This window comes from Dermacentor silvarum, chromosome 4 (assembly GCF_013339745.2).
Source record: "Dermacentor silvarum isolate Dsil-2018 chromosome 4, BIME_Dsil_1.4, whole genome shotgun sequence".
In the NCBI taxonomy this organism is placed as follows: domain Eukaryota; kingdom Metazoa; phylum Arthropoda; class Arachnida; order Ixodida; family Ixodidae; genus Dermacentor; species Dermacentor silvarum.
This window is the reverse complement of record NC_051157.2, coordinates 111484814-111504707: the sequence shown is the minus strand read 5'-3', so window position 1 is coordinate 111504707 and position 19894 is coordinate 111484814. Positions and strand designations below refer to the sequence as shown.

General features: G+C 46.0%; 1 protein-coding gene across 2 annotated transcripts in view; it reads right to left on the bottom strand.

The window, feature by feature from the left end:
* LOC119450498 (regulating synaptic membrane exocytosis protein 1) overlaps positions 1-19894 on the bottom strand; it is a 130010-nt gene that overhangs the window by 23135 nt on the left and 86981 nt on the right. For both annotated transcript variants that reach the window (XM_037713973.2, XM_037713972.2), the window contains exons 7-10: positions 5745-5958; positions 1936-2059; positions 1630-1712; positions 656-768 (exon numbers count right to left, since the gene is read on the bottom strand). In XM_037713973.2, the coding sequence (XP_037569901.1) occupies positions 656-768; positions 1630-1712; positions 1936-2059; positions 5745-5958 (534 nt within the window). The remainder of the gene's footprint in view (positions 1-655; positions 769-1629; positions 1713-1935; positions 2060-5744; positions 5959-19894) is intronic.

The window sequence follows — 19894 nt, the reverse complement described above, 5'->3', positions numbered from 1 at the left end:
ATCGTCTCTTCTTTTTCGTATTTGTTTAGTTGCTGCGCTTACAGAACATGAATAAAGAGTTGGTTATGTGAACACAGTGTATTATTTGCTACTCCTGGTGCGACTAGGTCGTTTCTTCCTCTGTTATAAGGTTGTTCGCTGCTCCTCTGCTCACGCTCCACACGAACATCTCTGTTCGTGTGTTTTTCAAAAAGAAGAAAAAGAGGAAGAACCAAGAAAGGAAGAGGAGCAATACGAAAGAGAAAGGAAAAGGAAGATGAATAAGAATATGATAGAGAAGTATAGGAGGAAAACGTTTAGGAAGAAGAGGCATAGGAAAAGAAAAAGGAAATGAAGATGAATATCATAGAGAAGAAGAGAATAAAGAAATTTAGGAAGAAGAAAGAAAGGAAAAGAGGAATACGAAAAGGAAAAGAAAGGGAAGATGAATAAAAATATGATAGAGAAGTAGAGGGGAAGCAGTTTAGGAGGATCGTTAGGAAGAAGAAGAAGTAAGAAACGAAGAAGAGGCATATGAAACGAAAAGAAAAAGATGAATAAGAATATGACAGAGAAGTAGAGAATGAAGAAGTTTAGGAAGAATAGCAGGAAGACGAGGCGGGAGAAGAGTAAGAAAAAAAAGTAGGAGAAGCAAGAGTGGGATTGGCTGGCTTACCCGGATGCGTCCGCCAAGTATTGGAGAACGACGAGGTCTGTGGCCTAACGTGGGGGAGCCGGGCGTCACCGTAACGCTGGGCCTCCGGTCTGAGTAGTCGTGCTTCCTCACGTCTGCACAACAGAGACACCCACGGCGGAAAATAAAAATAAAAATGCACGCGCAAATAAGGCGAGTGCTAATAAAGTTTTGCATTGGTAAACAATATTAGCTGGTGATGTAAACGCAGTTCGTTCTGTATTCTATGTACGACAAAACACGAACGTCGTCTTGACTGAATTCTCGCAGTGTAATCAAGAAGTCGAATACACCGACTAGCCCAGTTGTCGTCACTAACGATGTAATCAACAAGTGAGTGCGTCTCTCGGCTGCTGCATGACGCCATGTTTCGGATAGCTTGTATCGACTGGTTGCTGAGATCGCGGCATGATACAATGAGAGGCACCTAATAAAATTCAAGGGGCACTTAATTATCCCTACGTGGATTAATGCGAAAGCATTGCGGCTACGTCATCAGAAGTGTGGCGACGTCCGGTGGCACCACTGGTGGAGTCACGTGACTCGAGCGGCCACGTCAGCAGAAGCACCGCGACCTGACCAACGGTGTTCGTCACAAGGTACGCACAACGCAAAGTGGTGGTTTTGACTCCCACCAAAGGTCGAGGGTTTCGACTCCCACAAAAGGTCGTGCGTTCGAGTCCCTTAATTAACTCTACTTTAATTAGCTGTGCCTTACTTAACTTAGCCCTAATTAACACCAAAGGTCGTGGGTTCGAGTGTCTTAATTACGCTACTTTAATTAAATTCGCCTTAATTAACACCAAAGGTTGTGGGTACGGCTCCCATTAATGGTCGTGGGTTCGTAGCCTTTTCGGACCATGGCATGGTCACGCCAACGCCGGATTTTCCGCCTCATGAGCCATATAATGCTTTCGCGTTAAATGTAAGGACCGGTTAAATCCTGTCATACGCACCTCGCCGTGCGGTGCTCCCCGTGCTGGGTCCGGAAACGTGTCTCCTCATATTTCTGTCCGATATGTCTCCCCTTCCAGCATCGCTGCAAATTTAGAAGCACAAACGACAGAGAAATGAAGTGCAGTTAATGAAGAGGGGAAAAAAATGAGCCTCGAACTTGTTATTGTTTAGACGACTCGGTTACTTGTGAACAACGTGCAAACAACTCTTTAAGTGTTCTCAGGTTATGTAATAATTCTTCGTTATATTCGATAGGGTTACGTCAAATAAATTATGCAAAAAGAAAAGCACTTGCTACATGTTACCTGAGCGGCCTGGAAACGACGAGCTCGACTTGCATTTCCTGCTTAGATTCTGATATGATGTCGTAGACCTCCTCGTATGTTTTCCCTTGAAGTGACCGGCCGTTCCATTCCAAAACTTCGTCTCCTGTGAAAAGATAGGAGGGAAAAAAAAAGCGGAAACACGAAGATATAGTACGTGCGAATTATATTCTAGCTCCATCTTTTTGCGCTAACGTAAGGAATTAACTCGGACAAGGACGAACGTATAAAACCGAGACCGAACAGATGAAACCAACTTTCCAAATTTCAAGCATTGCTGAAATTCATCGGTTGTAGCCCTTTAAGTTTCACGTACATTCATGCTTTGGACGTAGGCAGAAGAAATTTCACAGAACAATAGACAGGATTGCAATATGATATGCGAATTTATTCGTGATCATCACCTAGCATAACATCTAACGCAACATAGGGTGCTGCCTACTAATAAACTCTGACACGACTGCCGGCGTAGGGGCGTACAAATGCAGGCGTAGCTTGCAGTCACCGGTTTTTTTTGTAGCCACGCTGTTCACAGGGCATTTAAATGACACTTAAAAAATAAAAAAAACATAGAGTTACTTTTGTAGACTACAATTTCACAATACAAAGAACTACGTTTGCTGAAGGCTTACGCTTGGAATGCCAGAAGACAACGCTAAGCAGAAATACGAGCGGCGACATCTTTAAATTCGCGAACCTCTGCCTCGTAAAGTCACAGATTGTGGCAATGTACGCACAAAAAGGAGTGTTAGAAGTTCTTACAATAGAAGGATTATGTTGCATTTGTAAATGAAAGAAAACTCAGCCTGTGTGTTTCTGGAGACTTTTACAACGAAAATAAATACATAAAGTAAAAAAAAAATATTAGTGCTGAGAAATTTGCTAAATAACAAAATGACGACGATTTCGCGCTTCGAGCACGAAATTAAAATAAAAAAAAAACGGCAAAGCTTGCACTAGGCCGCGAAAAGCTCGAGACACAGCGAAGCTGGCCGATCGATTGCGTCATAACCTAAGAGATACCTGGCATAACCAAGCTCAACTCAGGTATAGCTAAGGCCGAACCTATCTGCTACCAAGTTCAACCTGGATACAACCAAGATACAACCAAGAAGTAGACTAACGCTAACTAGAGCTCATACATACAACCAACAGAATGTCAAGTGAATCAGCTTTGCTATAGCAAAAAGAACTTTGTTTAGGTAACATTGAAGAATACAAACCAACACTGGGGAAATTCAGGGATCTTAAAAAAGCATTTGACTTGCTGAATCACGAGATAATAATGTATAAGTTTCAAAAATATGGAGCCCGTGGGATTTATCTACCTCCTTTTCGCTCTTATTTAAGCTGCCGAAGACAAACGGTTTACATAGAAGTCTACATGTCTAATATGCGTTCTATTCAATGTGGCGTTCCTCAACGCAGCCTTCTAGGCCATTTATTTTTTAATGTATATACGAACGACATCGTGAGTACAGCCAATGAATTAACATACGTATTGTAGGCAGACGAGACCAGTCTTTTTCTAAGTGACTTCTCCGAAGAAGAGCTCGTAAACACAGGTAATGCTCCTTTGAGTGCGCTAGGCACATGGTCTTGAGGAAATGGATTGCTAGCAAATACGAAAAATACTAAATGATTAATTTTTCGTCTCCTCGACAAAATGATCATGTTAAATCAAACACTGATAATAAATCATGCAGTTATTGAAGTCGCAAGAAAATTTCAATCCCTTGGTACATGAGGTGGACCGACCACATCAGGTACATGCATCAAAGCTGTCATGTGCTGTAAGTTTCTCGTCAGAATGTCGCTACGAATTTCAACCTAAGCTTAAACTCATCATCTACCATGCGATATTCTAATGTCATTTGCATTACTCTCACCTGGTATGGGCGAGCACATATAAAACTAATATTAACATGCTTCTATATCTGCAAAGAGAACAATAAGACTTACAGCTGCACTTATTTACAGAACTCATACATATAACCTTTTTCTTAAATACAATATTCTCCGGGTGGACATTATTTTTCAGTACAGATTATTATATTCTCTCTGCCAAGTGTCTCTGAACATGTTAAGGCTCTCTCTAAAATGATACGCGTAGATCAATGTATTTCCACGAGACAAGCAAATAAATGGTTAGTTCCGCGTGTACGAATAAACTACGGTGAGCAGAGCCTATAATATTTATTGTGTACACATTTAAATAAGCATGACGCCTTCCATGATGTTTACACTCTGTCTTCCACTTCCCTTAAGCAATATTTTATTGAATGTATCAAACCGTACTGTTTCCTAATGCATGATTTGTTTGCATTTTTCTCGTGCGCACTTTTGTTGTAGGTCTTCAATTCTCCAATGTTTTATATTACATATTGTGTCCTTTTGAAATGTTATTTTGTCATTGCCTTATGGAATAAAGTCTGCCTGCCTGCTGCCCCTGTATAATATATGCCTGCATTTGTTTTCTGGGCCCCATATTTTTTCAAGCTGCTTTTTGTATCTTTTTGTCTGAAGTCCATGCCCTAATTGACAGGGACGAATACAGGACTAATTCATTCAGTTACAACCGTTCGCTCTCCAATCCACATCGATATCCTCCTGTCCCTTAACGTTAAGGCTGTCACATTTTGTTCCATCGCTCGTCCAGGATGTTTCACATCTTCTCAAGCTTCTTCCTTATCATCTAAGTTTAAGCCCCGTAAGCTAGAAGAACTTGTCGTTTCGAGGGTATCGGTAAAGCTGCCAATCATGACTTTGTGTCTAACTTTTAGCGTCCCCGTAAAGCGAGGCGCGTAAACATGGAGCGAAACTGGGGGGTGTTTATGCACCTAAAACCGATGTGCGAGAGCGCGTACTTTCTGGACTATGGCGCGCGCGTACAAGAAGCACGTGTTGCTACTGTTTCTAGTTTTTTTCTCTTTTTCTTTTTTTTTTGTTAATTTCATACTACTTTAGGATGGATGACAATTTTTCTCTTTCACGAAACTTCCGCCACCTTGCGCATTTGCGCAGAATTGATTTGCCATCAGTGTCAATTGACTCGTCCTCGCTCCGCGATTCCCCTAGCCTCTTGGTTAGCTCGAATGGTTGAGCATCCGCCCAGGAAAGACGTTGGTCTCCGGTTCGATCCCTGCGCCAGGTCGAATTTTTTTCTTCCAAGTTTTCCGAGAAACGCGTATTGGTTTGCTCTGTAGCTTTGTTCTAACTCTCTCGTAGATGAGAACTATCATCCTTTCACGTTCCTGCACAGTTGTTTTGAGCAGGCGATCATGTGGGCTTACGACCGCCAAGAGGGACAACTCGCCGCGGTAGCTTAGTTGCTATGACGTCGCGCTGCTGAGGTCGTGGTCGCGGGATCGAATCTCGGCTGTGGCGGCCGCATTTCGATGGGGGCGAAATACAAAAGCGCTTATGTACTTATATTAAGCTGCGCACGTTAAAGAACCCCAGACAATCAAACTTATTCTGGACCCCCCCGCCTTCCTACTACGACACGCCTCAAAATCAGATCGTGGTACCGGTACGTGAAATCTCAGATTGAAAAAAAAAATTAGGCGTCCAGAGGGCATGTTTGATTGGTGGACATTGTTTTTCTTTCTTTCGTTTTTCTTTTTCTTCGTTTTTTTTTTGCGCGAAGGCCAGAAATGGCCAAAGAGCACCATGCGACTTGGTCATGACTGGCAGCGAGAAGAGGAGGGCATGTTTTGCAACGACCTTAGCGCTTTCGTTGGAAAGGTCTACGCGTACTGTACAGGGATCGTGTGCGGGGGTCTGCGTACCAGGCTTGAGGTGTCCGACGGTGTCGGCGACGCTGCCCTTCTTGACTTTCTCGACGAGAGCGCCCAACTTGCCGGATTCGAGGATCTTTCCGCCAACCACCTTGAGGCCCAAGATGGCGGCGCTCGAGCTGCCTCCCTCCTGGAGGTTCTTCTTCAGCACCATGTGACCCAGCATGCGCGTGCCGTCCGCCGAGGGCTTCCACGAAGCCGGGTGCTGCTCCGTGGCGAAGGTGGGAAAAAGGGGGATAGGGAGGGAGAACACACACACGTGTACCAGGCGCCAGGTATACGGCGACACGTGTCATGAGCATGCTTAGTAGAACATTTCCTTGGGCGAGTTGGTTCATAATTGAGAATGAAAACAGAAACGCGAAAGAAACAGGGAACGAGACGGGTACACAGGGCTGGCGCTTTCCTGTGTACTGGTCTTGCCGCCCTTGTTTCTTTCGCGCTTACGTTTTCCTTCTCAATCATGAGCACGCGTTTTCTGCACCGTACATCGGTCGCGAAAAACCTGTCCGGGGTGCTCTCTTTCGACTTGTATGTGGTACCTTGCCCGATCTCGAAGGCCGTATTTCGCTCCGGAGTTTGTTGGGAAAAAAAGCGCAAATGGTGGCGAACACGTTTGAGTGTGCCGCCAGTTGCCACTATGCGAGGACCATGTTCACAAAGCCTTCCGCGCACTTTTATCATTGTAACCTTTATAAACGTTCACGCTTGTTCACATTTTTTGTGCGGTAACGCTCAAATTGGGTTTGCAGTCTTCTAGTCTTGATTTTTTTTCGGCAACCTTTCTTTCCTGTTTTGCATGCTCTGAAAGCGCACACCCATTAAATTATATGTGGCATGCAATGCGCGATGCTTTGTAGTTTGCATGCTTAACGATTTGGAAATTGTGCTTTAAGAAAGTTAATCGCAACAAGAACGATGCGTAGCCAATTAGTCTTTACCTGACGCGTTGTCTGAGTGGCTATATTTTTTAGCCAGTATGATGATGCTAGATAATGACGGATCAATATTACGCATGAGATGCTTCGTGACGTCAGTCCCTTAATAAGTTGGAAGAGAGATAGCACGCGAAAAGAGAAAATTACTGTTGCTCGTCATTGACTTCGGCAGATTTGATTTTCTTTTTTTTTCTTATTTTTATCTCCTTTTATTTTGCCACTGATACGGTTAGAAAATTACAAACATACGTTACGGAGCCTCGGTTCATGCAATCTGTCTTGTTAAGTGAGCATTCTGTTTTGGCAAACGTAAATCAGGCTAACTGGAAGCTCATAATCTCGTGATCGTGACGTGACGCCATAAAGAGACAACGAAAGACGCGACTGGCAATGTCACGACGCCGGCGCAACGCTTTACTAAAGATTGCCCAGAAATGTGAGAAAGTTTGGGGCCAATCTTACGATGACTATGCGACGATTAATCGATGTCTGTAGTTACAAAGAGAGCCAGTAAGAAAAAAAAAACACTGTTCAGTCAAAAACTTTGTGACAGAAACACTGGAAATATGTCTTGCAGACAGTTTAAGCCGTCGATGCACTATTTTATTGTTCTTGTCCCTGATTGTTGGTGCGTGTATATTGGCAGAAAAAAAAATTAGCACCGTGACAGCCAGTGCTCGATCCTGTTCAACATTAGAAATTGTTTATTAAGGAAATGCCGCTAATTCTGCTGAGAGTAACATGCAACATTTCACACATTTGACAAGTAGTTAGGTTACATCGTGATCGATTGTTCAATCAAGTTGAAGTTTAAAGTTATTTCCGTCACACAGGAAGAAAGAAAGAAAGATGGGGGCACATATAATCATATTTCAGCAATACCGAGAGAGAAAACACACTGCACTTGAGCATTTCAGGCTAAGTTCACACTGCGACCATTGCAATTGCAGGTTGCTTACTCAGCCTTAGCAGTGGTCTTCACATCCAATAAAAATGCGCGACGGCGAATACTTTCAAACTTTTACAACCACTGCTCGTGACGCGACTGCCGTGGTCGCCGTGCGAACGTAGCTGACATACATTTGGATGTCTGCGTCTTATGGATCCAGGGATGAAGGCATTGCTTTGTATAAAGAACGTCCACGAGGTAATTAATCAGAAGCAGCATGGCAGCGGGAGACTAAAAGCTCGGCTGTCAGAGAGAACATGGTTACAGTCGTAGTCAATGCACACCGTTCCGCTACACCACGCCCGAAAAAAAAAAAAAAGAAGAAACAATCATGGGCGTCCAACGCGAAGGTTGCTACAGCACTTTGGAAAATTGACCGCGAGGCGCTACGGCGAACGTTCGCACTTGGATGAAAATACGGCTGGTATTACAGATACAAATAGACCGTTCGCATTATTTCAGATATGTGGCGTTATCGATGGGCCTCTTATTTGACCTTCCACGGGAAAATTCAGACGCCGCTTCAATTTCTGACCTCGAAAAAAAAAAAACTGTGCGAGAGGGCACTAACGTCCTATATCATTCAGGCTGCATCAAGCACAATGTGGACATGATTGTCAGTCGCGTTAAATGAACCTAATTACAAACGGCGCCTAATTACACACAGTTCATAACGTGCCTTGCGGATAATGAAAGGTCGCTCTGCGTCATGTAATTAGGAAAGCCATATAAAGGAGAAGTTGACAATTTTCGTTCTTTAGTTGCACGTAGGAGCATAAAATAATGGCCGGAAATGACTTTTACCGAGAAACTTAGCAATAAAAAGTGCGCGTTAGTCTCGGAGCTCTCAAGTAATGACATACATTTCGTGCTTAGAAGGTCACTCGTTACTACAATGACACTTGCTTTCTTTTTTAAAACTCTCGACGCAAGAGACATTATGTTAAATAGGACAGACAATCGCTCCTACCGTTCATCAATATATTGCTCTGCAAGCTTAGCAAGTTTCGCCCGATACCGAGAAGAGGCTTAAGGGTACCAGAACAGATTTAAGCTGATAGTCCTAAGAATGCCAGCACTGGCTTCGTTGAAAGATAGTTGCGAGCGTTCGCTAAACGCGACCACTTCGTGAGGGACCTCTAAGCCGTCTTCTCCTCTCTACTTCTGCGCCCCATTTCCCGTACCGCAAATCGCTCTCCTTTCTCCCTCCCTCGAGTGGACACGAATCGAGGGGCTACTAAATGCCTCTACATTGGAAGAGCAGCGGTTGCCGACAACCGCTACCCCAACACATACGAAAGACGAGGCGGTTCGCCACAGACTGCCAACGCTTACCTAAGGCGCACCATCCTGTATGAGATCGAGGAACACCGGTCACATAAGAGGGATGCATCGACGCACGTCTGCGGTGTCAGTCGGCAGAGGCGGGAAGGAATCAGGACGGGCGGCTTCGTTCGATGGAGGCGGCGAGGTTACGTCGGCACGACCGGGTTTTCGACGCACTCGGTGATGGGAAGGCGGGGGGAAGCAGCGGGAAAGGGATGAAAAAGAAGCCCGGACTTGAGGGGTCGGGAAGTCGCGCGGGCACGGACAGAAAAAGTTGTACTGCCACACGATAAGTCGCGAAAGCCGACGCAGTCGCTGCCGAGTGTTCCGAAGCGCGCAGTCGCTCTAGCGCGTGTAGACGTGTGTAGGGGGCGCGCGAGTGCGCGAGGGAGAGAGAGGAGAAAGAAGGAAAAAAGGAAAGAAAGAAAGCAAAGGGGAAACGGGAGAGCTCCTGCAAAGCTGGCTCCTCCGCGCCAATACTCTGCTTGCGGAAAAGCGCACTGCGCAGGTGCACACTGACGACGATTTCTGCGCGCGGGTTGCCAGAGGAGAGAGAGAAAGAGGGGGACGGCTCTGACGTGCGCGGCGGTGGCGGCCGCAGCGGCCGACCGAATCGCCACGATTCTAGCGGCCCCGGTTTACACCTCTTGCAGCTTTCACCAGGGCTCATTCAGTATCATGGCTATATTGCGGTGGGCGAACCGCTTAGCGGTTGCCACTGCACAGCTGTAGCGATGGCTCGGATAACTCGGCTTTTGTGCCGCTGACCGCGATGTCGCAGGTTCGATTAGCGGCCGCAGAGGAAGAAGCATTCTCGCAGAGCCCGAATGGAGGGACGCTCGCGGACTGAAGCGCTATAGTGGACGTTACAAAAGTGAAAAAACAAAAACAAAAACAAAACAAGAAGCGGGTTGGAATTAATGCAGAGCTTAAGTGTATCCCTTCAATTTTAATCATCACTAGTGTCACTGGAAGTGCCACAAGCTTAGTTTATTTTTATTTATGGTTATACACACGCGGTAAATACGCGTGTATTAGTCTCTCTGCGTCACTCGATTAATGCTTTCTGAAATTTTATTCACCGCGTAGCAAATATTGTTATCGCGTGTAGTATTTAGAGGGACGAAAAAAATCATTAACAACGCTATTGTGTTAATACAGCTTGTTATAATTTATTTAAACCGTGAAAGCTGACGTGTCTCGCCATCGGAAGCGACGCATGTCCATTCTGATTGAGTACACGGTTATAGAAAGGTAAGCTACGTCACCGTTACATCGTCTTTTAGCTAAGCTCGCGTCACAATCCTCGTTTTACTGCTCACTTTCCAGCAGCACATGTGATTGCTGTACCATGTTTGTCATCGTATTTGAAAGAGGGGAAACGAAACCGAGTGCGATCGCGTCCCTATTACTGAAGCTGCGCCCGACGTATTTGCGACAGCTTGTGGTACAAGATGCGGGCGTAACGGTTGTTTCTGCTTGCAAAGTGACCTTCACTGTATCACCTGCAGCAAATGTTCACCGCATAAGGTACCGACGATAGACAGGCGAGTTTTTTTGTTGGACAAGTACGGTGACACGAATCAGTGCATCTGCCTAATTAAAATAAAATCAAATGATCTTTTTTTTCATTGTTCATCTGTTTCTCACATACGCAAGCAGATGAGCTGGAGAAAAATTGACAGCGTCACAAAGGCGCACCCGCTTCTTTGCTGCGACCCACGTACAAATATATCCCGTGATTCGTCCGAAGAGTTTGTTTCGTCAGTTCTTCAGCTGAGTCACTGGCTTTCCTGTGTGCGACAAGTCAGTTTCACGAAGAATGCATTGTTACCTGTAATACCACTAGACGGTGTGCGTGTGTGTTTAGCTCAGTTGCTACTTCGTGAGCTCCTTACATGTTTGTACGGTGAGCGCCATCCTCGAATCGAAAGCAACGCAGCGCCTTGCTTGGCGCCACCGTACGAAAAGCCGGGTATCTTGTTTCGTAGTGATTTGGCGCCGGGATCGCAATGAGTACTTTTGCAGTACTTGGTTCCAGTTCCCTCTCAACACTTGACCGCATTTGTTTTACAAGGGCGGCGAAGACAAGAAATGAAGCGGCAAGCTCAAAGGAAAATTTAAAGAGAGGAAGGAAGTTCTATACGAGCCCAATAACAATGATCTCGTGTTTCCTTGTTCAATGGTCGCAAGGGCGGACACGCCGCCGCGAATTTCGCAAGGGCAGCAAATTTTCCGCCCCCCCCCCCCCCCCCCATAAAAAAAAAAGAAACGCGACATAGGAACAACGATACCGACGGCGGTATTGGGGAAGAATGATCATTGTAGTTTTGCGCGTAGCTCTATAGTACGCACTTATTTACGTATATATATATATATATATATATATATATATATATATATATATATATATATATATTTCTAAACTGCCGGTGCGTCCGAGTTTCCACATTACGCGTCAGCGAAAAGCGATAAGGCAACAATCCCTCTCAGTTTTGTTTCGGAGCTTATTGTTTTTATTTTCAAGTTTATGTGACGCTTGCTTCTTTTACCTCTCCTTTTCACTGTTCCTTGTCTTCCGATCATTGTGAGAGAAGATACTGTGCCGCGCTGTCTGCCAGAGCTGCTCTCCAAGTTATCGGAATAAAAAAAGAAAGTGGGTCGTAATGACAAAACTATAAGAAAGAGATCGTAAGAAAACTATGGAGGTAAGTGGGAGGTCGGTAGTGAAAAAAAAAAAAGAAGTCAAGAGAGTGAGAGACGGGAATGCAGGAACGAAGACACATGGCATGTCACGGAAAATCGGGGATGTGGGAGGTGTTGGGTGGCGGGTGTATATCGGCAACGCAGAGGTGAAGAGTTAAGGAAGAAGGGCGAAAGTAAGTGCGGGAGGCTTCGGAGAAAAAAAGAAGGTAAATCGGGTAGGAATAAGGAAGCAAAAGCTTAGAAAGAAGGAAATACGGGAGAAAAAAAAACGGAAGGAATACAGTATGTTGCGGGACAGCTAGGTGAGAGGAGACGGGTGTGAGGATAAGCGGTACGGAGCCTAGAGAAGGACGGTCGAGGGTGGCGGGAGCGGGGTGAGGAGGTAGCGGAGGAGAGTGTGCTCGTCCGCACGCGCGAAAGAGGGAGTGAACAACGTGGGGCAGAATTGGGGAGGAGAGAAAGAACAGGAAGCAGAAGCTTTCCCCAAAAAGGGAGAAAAACAAGACGTGGGAAAGAGAGAGAGAGAAACAAGAAGAGCGTTGAAAGAAAGAAACGCCGGGCAGAGAAAGAGTGTAGTGTGAACGACAGAAAGAGAGCGCGCGCGCGGGACCGAAAGCGGCCTTTCTTTCTCCGTGTCCGCTTTCGAAATGGATCGATGCGCGAGTCAGGTCAGCTTCGATCGGCCCCTCTCCGCCGGCCGTGCTGTGCCGGCGGCGGCCGCTTCCTTGCAATGCAACCGGGAGGGCGCCGCTCCTCGACTGCGCGCTGCCAGCGGCTGCAGCGTCGAGCGGCGGCGGTCACACATGGAGCTCCCCACTTCCCCAATTCCCGCTGCTACGGGAAGAAGCTCTCTTCCCGACTGACCCGACGAGGACGGTGAAGGGAAATGGGGAAGAGAGGGGCTGCGTGTTGGGTGGAAAGGGGGAAGCCGTGACCGGATCGTCTAACCGGGAGCAGGAGGCGGTGCCCTCAACCGCCCACCTCAACAGCCAACTCGCAGTGGTGGGTGGGGTGGGGGAGGCTGCTGCCCCCGTGCCTGGACTGAAGAAAGACTACATAGGGAGCGAAGCGGCTGTAGTAGAACACGCCGGGAGCCGCCGCCGAGTTGCGGAGAAAGCGGCGAGACAATCGAATAACGAAAACGGGGCCACGTTCTTCCTTCGCCTTCTCGTTGCCCGCCGACCCGCGTTCCCTTTAAGAAGGCCGCGGAGGCCCCTCACGTGTCTCTTATTATTGCTTGCGTGAGGGCGTGTGTGTGTGTTTGTGCCGGCTCCGAGGGACGATCAGAGAGGCCTCTGCGCGCCGCTTGGCTTTGTAATTGCGTGCGCGAGCAAAGGCAGACGCTCCTGAATTGGAGACGAACTGAAGAAAGGAAAACAATAAGCCTGCTGGCTGTGGCGTATTGAGAGCTGTGTACGGATGCGTGAAGAAAATAAGGCGCCTCGGTGGAAGGTGGAAAAACGGGAATGTGAAAACTGACATGGACGCTTGGCAACGCTGGTAAACCATGTGTTCAGGCGCATTAAAACTCACAAGTCAGCAGTGGGCTGCAAAAAAAAAAAATGATGCAATAATTATTTTTTCTCCTCTTTACTTTTCCTTGGAAGGCGTACGTACTCGAGAAGAAAATACAATTTGGGGAGGGGTTCTGCTAATGGATGTTGGTAGTTGTCTAGCTGTTACAGGCCGTATGTACAGCTTGGCAGAGAGCGATCGAATTGGTTGTCGGTGTTCACTGAGTGGTGTCCGGTAGTCTGGGCTGTGAAGTTGCTCGCGGCTTTAAAAAAGGGCGTTGATCGACTGCTGACGGTCTTGCTGTCTTACGTAATACGGAAATGTAACATCTACGTATAATGTGCTCACACTTCCTTTAGGTGCACAGCTGTAATCACTTCATGCGCAGAAGGGTCGTTACAAGGCTTGACTGTAGTCTATACGGTGTGATTAAAGGTGCGTCATAGCAATATTACTGTATCATTAGCAAGGCTCTTCAACACACTGCCTGTGACTTCACGAACATAACCGCCGCCAGCGGTTCTCTGTTGATTGACCAACCACTGTAGCAAAACATTGCCAGTAAAAAAAAATGCAAATTATAAAACAAACATTGTTCCCTTCTTTATCTCGAACATCTCGTCCTTGCTGATATAGTAATCAGACAAGAACACAAGACTAAGCTAGCTAGTTTATCAGTAAACATTACTTGACCAGAAGGTAGCTAAGGTTCACGAAACAGTTCGTAGCAATGATCCACGAGAGATTTCGCGCTTAGGAATATTACTAAACCTTCTTTTTTTTCCAAAGTGCTGCCAACCATCACACATTTACCTCGAATTCCTTTTTTTTTAATATTGTGAACACAGAACACGTTGCTATACATCACATCGGCTCACGACGCCTTCATCCCGTGTGACCAAAGACGCAGATGATTGATTATACACAACAAACAAACGCGCTATCAGAAGCATTGAAGCTTCACACATTGTACTTAATGAAGAGACGCGTTTCTGTGGTCTCGAAACTCGCCGAGCCAAGCTTCGAGCTCAGAAACTGTCACTTTACCAAAGAAAAAAAAAAGAATGCATCGAAAATATTACACACATACGGCAGACAGGATATACAGAGCGTCGACATTTGCATTCCGTGGCATTGCGTATGAAGAGGGCATGCTTCAAGCTGCTGCTGCGCCAACGGGCAATAATACCGTGCAGTGCATGCCAGTACGCAGTCCCGCCATGCTGACGTTACGCGGGTCGCGCACGCCTAGCTCGTGCTGCGTGGCAGGGGAAGCGAGCAACAGGCATGCATACATGGGCAAATAAAACAATTACTGCTGCATGTAACTTTAGCCCAAACTGTATACGCATCGCATAAGATGATTATTATAGTAAAACGCAGAGTATAATCAGCGCGGCTTGTTTTGGTCAGTCAGCAGAGTACCTTTAGATGAAACGAGTACACTGCCCTTCGATGGTTGGTGAATGTGATGCCGAAATAACTGTATTCGCGTTGCATCTATACTTGCGCAAAGCTATCGAAACGTCTCGAGTCTCCACGTCGATAACGAAACAATAATGCCAACTTCAGTTCTTCTCGTCCGCCTGGTTCGCCTGAACATTTCTTACGAACTTTTGTAGCCGACAATGCACCATCGCGTGAACTGTGGTTGGCATGTTCGATTAAAATAATAAGTAATAAAAATGTGGCGCGTTAAAGACATTGAATACCTATTTGAAAGAGGAACTGCTGTGATATTAAAATAGTCGAATGTGAGGGAGCAGAGCCTGAAGTGGCAATCACGTGGAACGTATTTTCAGTCTATTCCTGTAGTACGCTGGGGGCCTGGAGAATAGCAGATATGTGAAAGACAGCGCAGCCTAATGTGGCAAACCTATGTACCAGCATTTTCGACGTGTTTTATGCATGATCGCGCCGCGTTTATGCGCAAGCAACCATGAGGGCTGAATGAGTTTGTGTTCTCCGTATTTGGACGCCTGAAATTGAAGCAGCTGCACTAACTTCAGCTGTGGTTGCAGCATGGGAATGCTGCAACCACATACGGTGTTACATACGGTGTTAATAAATACGGTGCTACCGTATTATCGACGCTACCACGACGGTAATACGTCAGATGTGCGCGTCCCGTGTGGTTGGCGCTGTTAGATCAGATAGCTAAGCACCTTACGCCAGTTTTATTTTCAGTGTGGTTTCATATTCCTGTCCCGCATAGACGGCACACTAGTTGTCTCCCCAACTTAGAATAGCGCAGACTGCAGACTATATCACCTTTGTCACGCCGATATTGCCTGCCTTGTTCCTTTGCTTGCTTACATTCTGTATAAGTAACTAGGTAATAAAGTTTGGTGCCTACGATATCTATATACACTCATCTAACGAAAGTTTGTTACACGGATTCCTTGCATAGCACTGTGACATAGGGGCCCCTTCCGCAACTCACTTCGTGCTTCTGGGGTCGCAAGTGCGTAACGTTGATGATCTTTATTCCGCTGGTTGCCAACAAACGAATCTGTCTCGTTTTGATTATTGCCGTGACTCTGAGATCTTCCTTTACTTGTCTACGCACACGAACGAGACTAAAGCAAGTGAGATCCTTCCCTGTCGCTAAAACAAAGGCACCCAGCACGTTGGAGAGAATGACCGACTCGTCATAAAATATTGAACGGGCCGGCCTGTCTTCTTTTATTTTTTTTTCTCTCTTAATCTTTCCTCTCTATCTTCCCGGGTTCTTTTTCCTCCTAAAATGGTATCGCGTACACTAATGCCCTCATTTGGGGCATCTAGCGAAAATACGAAAAAAAAAAGAAAAGATCGAGAGAAAGAGCGCGAGAGTGTGTATAAAAGTAGTTGTTGAGCAAGTGCGGGAGAAAGAGGAGAGAGAGTCTGTAAGAGAGAGGGAGAGAGAAGGCGTCGAACAAAGCGCAGGCCAGCGACAGTGTGCGGTGCACGTCGATAGTGAGGCTAAGTATAGACAGACTCGAAGCGGCGGCGCTCAGCGCTTCGTGTACGGAGCGGCCTATAGCAGTTTCGAAATAGCCGCGCCGTGGCTGCTGCTCGACGGCGAACGAAAATGGGTGGCCTGAGTGGAGAGGGGGAAGAGGGCACGGTGCAAAACGCGCGGCGGTATAGCCTCAATATTTTAGCCGAGAGAGGGGGGGTGTTGCAACGGATTTGTGTGCGCGCGTTCTTCTTCACCTTCCTTTATTTTAGTTTTCCTGTATTCCCTTTCCTTATTTTTTTTTGTTTGTTTTGCTTTTCAAGGAGCGCACACTGGTGAGGACGTAGCTTCTGCCGTAATTAGCACTTGAGAAACAAAGCAAAAAAAATGTTCAACTTTACGTTACAACGTTACACCATAAAATGTGTGTGTAATTTTCAAGTGTTCCTCAGTGAACGGCTCAACTGTACGCCACCTAAAAAAGGCAACTGTAATGGCAGTGTTAGAATTTGGAGGTTCCCTCGCGAGTTGTCGCATGCATTCGAGCAAAGAAAACGATCCTCGGAAAAATAATACATGATATTATTAGGCGTACAGTTTTCAAAGCTTTTTGACAGTGACCGTTTTTCACTGGATTGTGACTGATATCGATTTGTAGCTCCGCGAGCGCAAGGTGCGCCTTTACAGTGCGACTTGCGCACAGTAGAAAGTGTCTGCCGTGGTAATTTTCGTAGTTAGACTAGAAAGTGGCTCCCCCACTGGTTTCATTAAATTTGTTTTTATTTTGTTTTGATTGTTTCTTTTTTGTGCCAAGTACAGAGCTATTACTTGCGATTTAATTGTTGACTGTCCCTTAGAAAGAATCAGACGCTTCGCAAAAAAAAAAAGAAAGCCGCAGTCATTTTGCAAAAAATGGAACAGGAAGCTCACGTTATTCGCGGAAATTACCAATTAGCGTACACAGCTAACTTTCTGTTATCGCTATCACGAATGTAAACGAATGTACTTCCGCGCAAAGGTTCCTGGCTATTGATCTCCGACTATTCAAGTACAACACCAAGTTATGTTATAGGTGAAGTAGCTAGAGCTAGCTATACACGAGCCGCCTAACGTAACGTAATCCAATCTAAGCGAGCCAACCTAACCTGACTACATCAATCCAGCTGGTAATCCGATGACAACGGGCGTATTTTCCTTCGCTTTGACATCCACGCGTAACCTATCATTGTCTCTGAACATCGTGTGTTCTGCACTTAGTGTCTTCCTTCCTTTTCAATATAGTGATAATATGAACGAATGAAGACACGTTCAATTAGCCATTCTATACCGCGCTATATCTGTAACTGCTATAGTGAGCCAAAGTTCTCGAACAGTGCTGCCAGATTTGCGTCCAATTTAAAAACGAGAAAAGTGACATCGACGCAAGCACGACGTTTTTAGTTGCAAGAGTGCGTACTACATTATTGTCACAGCGAAAAAAAAAAGACGCTTGTCAAATATCAGCAAACAGATAAAGAAAAGGCAGTATGCGAAGGACGATGGCGAGCGCTCCACAGGCGTTTCTGTTGACGCTATTTACAACGTCCATCTAAACAAAGCAACGTTTAATAAACAGGTTGCAGTGCACATTAACCGAAACCACTGTGGTCTGCAGAAACTGCACATAAATGGAAGCTACATGTAACTAGACGTTAAAAGAACCTAAGTATACGCTAAAAGAAGGTTTTGTGAATGCTGTTTCCTTGATATTCTAAGGGAGAGCAAAGTGATTTCGTACTGCTGAGTTATAAGGAGGAGGAATAAACGTTTATTTTCGAAACAGTATCCATGAACATTTTTTTTAAACACACTAACCAATCGCGCCGTTTACAGATGCCAATGTGCGAGCTAGGGATCGTGTTCTGACTCGTACGCCTGCTTGATATCGGGGATGAAATCTCTGCCCGACAAATGTACGCGTGGTCTTCAACGATTTCGAAAGGTTAACGGAAAGCCGATGGGTGCGTACGTTAATAACGATCGCATATACGTAGGCATGATGCCTAACGTTCCAACTTGCAGACTCTGAATTAAAAAAAAAAAAAAAAAAAAAAAAACAAGATGGATTTCTTTGAATGTCACAGCGTTAGCCGAGGCTATGGGCCAGCAGAAGATGTTCGACGTGCTGCATTTGGCTAGACTTAGCCGGTAGCCTATATTTAGGAGTATGCTTTCGCGCCGTACGGCGTACACGATTGCCTTGCATTAAGCTGTACTAAATCTAGCCGCACTAACGGCTCAACAGCCGTAAGCGCAAATATAGCACCAAGCCCGTTTTCGAGCTTCGATTACGTAAGCAGGTGGCTCGGTAATCTCCCTGTGAAAGGCGTAGAGCGGAGGCCAGCGGCCATGCGGGATTGCATATATATGTATACATATACAGAACAATCGCGCGGCGCGCTTCTTGTAGCAGAGCTTACGCAAATAGCACGTAGTGTTAAACTTCGACACATTTCGTTAGAGCCGTCGGTATTTTTAACTCGACAAATAGGGGTGGGATCAATCGGAGATGCCGCCGATCCCTGACGGAGACTCGCGTTCTGAAAATGCATTTGCACTGTGATCCCTGGAGAGGGGACAAAGCCAGTTGCGTAACTACATGCTGCCTTTGTTCAACAACTTATCGCGCGCGCCGTTGCCAATTGTGCAAACTGTGGCGCAGCTTTCTCGAACGGTGCGTCGACCTTTAGAAACTTTAGATTTTGTGTTATGAAACGGGCTGCCAACCGTCCCGAATTTAGCCGGACAGTCTCCGACATTGGAGTAAAGGTATAAAGCAAATGTCCCGAGTTCCGACTTGACCCAGTCGGGACGGCCAAATGTTCTCGACTTCTGCTTTTTACACGCGATTAGCATTCTTTGGGTACTTGATGCGCTTTTCGGGTGCTGGCTGTCTCTAACCGCTTTCTCGCCAACCTAGGTCACAGGTAGTCCATGGTCAAATGGGTAGCGCTTTTGGCTGCTGTGCTAGCTGAGGGTTCAAAACCAACCATCGGACCAACCTGCGTCACTCGGTATGTGGCATTGCGTACTTATATGCCGCTCTTCAGGGAACCTCTTTGACGCCAACTTGGGTAACCAGGTAGGTGCCACAGTTTATGTGCCGGTCTACGATGACAAAAAATTAAAACCTGTAAGTTTATCCGATGCTCGACGGAATAGGTGGATATCAAAATGACGATGTCGTCATGCTAGCGACTTCCGGTTCGAGGGTTAGCACTTCTGTTGCTTCGTTCAGCCTTGTCAGCAGTTTCTACAGTGCGATTTCCCGCTGTTCGCGAAACAAACACGCTTCAGCAACGTGGTTATAGTTGGCTGCTCGGCATTAGGGTGCGCGAACTCTTCCGTGAAAGGAAAAAAAAATTTTTTTCGTTTTCCATGGAATGAAGCGCACAAATGTAAATGGGTTGCCGTCAAACGAGCGACCGTGGACGGCGAGCTGTGGGTACCGAAGGTATAGAGCCAGAATATGTGAAGATCATTTCGTCGCAGGCAAGTGTTTTGGCGAATAACTTCGTCTACTAACGTTCTAGTACAAATACCCCCTTTTTAACAATCAGTTAAATACACACAGGTGCACCCAGCAAGGATCCTCAGCACATTGATTATGTGCCGTCTTCATTCCGGTACAACGAAAAGGCAACTGAGGCTGCACGAAAGAGGGAGGAGAGGTAACGTCAAAATAATTCGTGCATTTTTCAGATACTTCAATCGGTGCTTTCTCTCT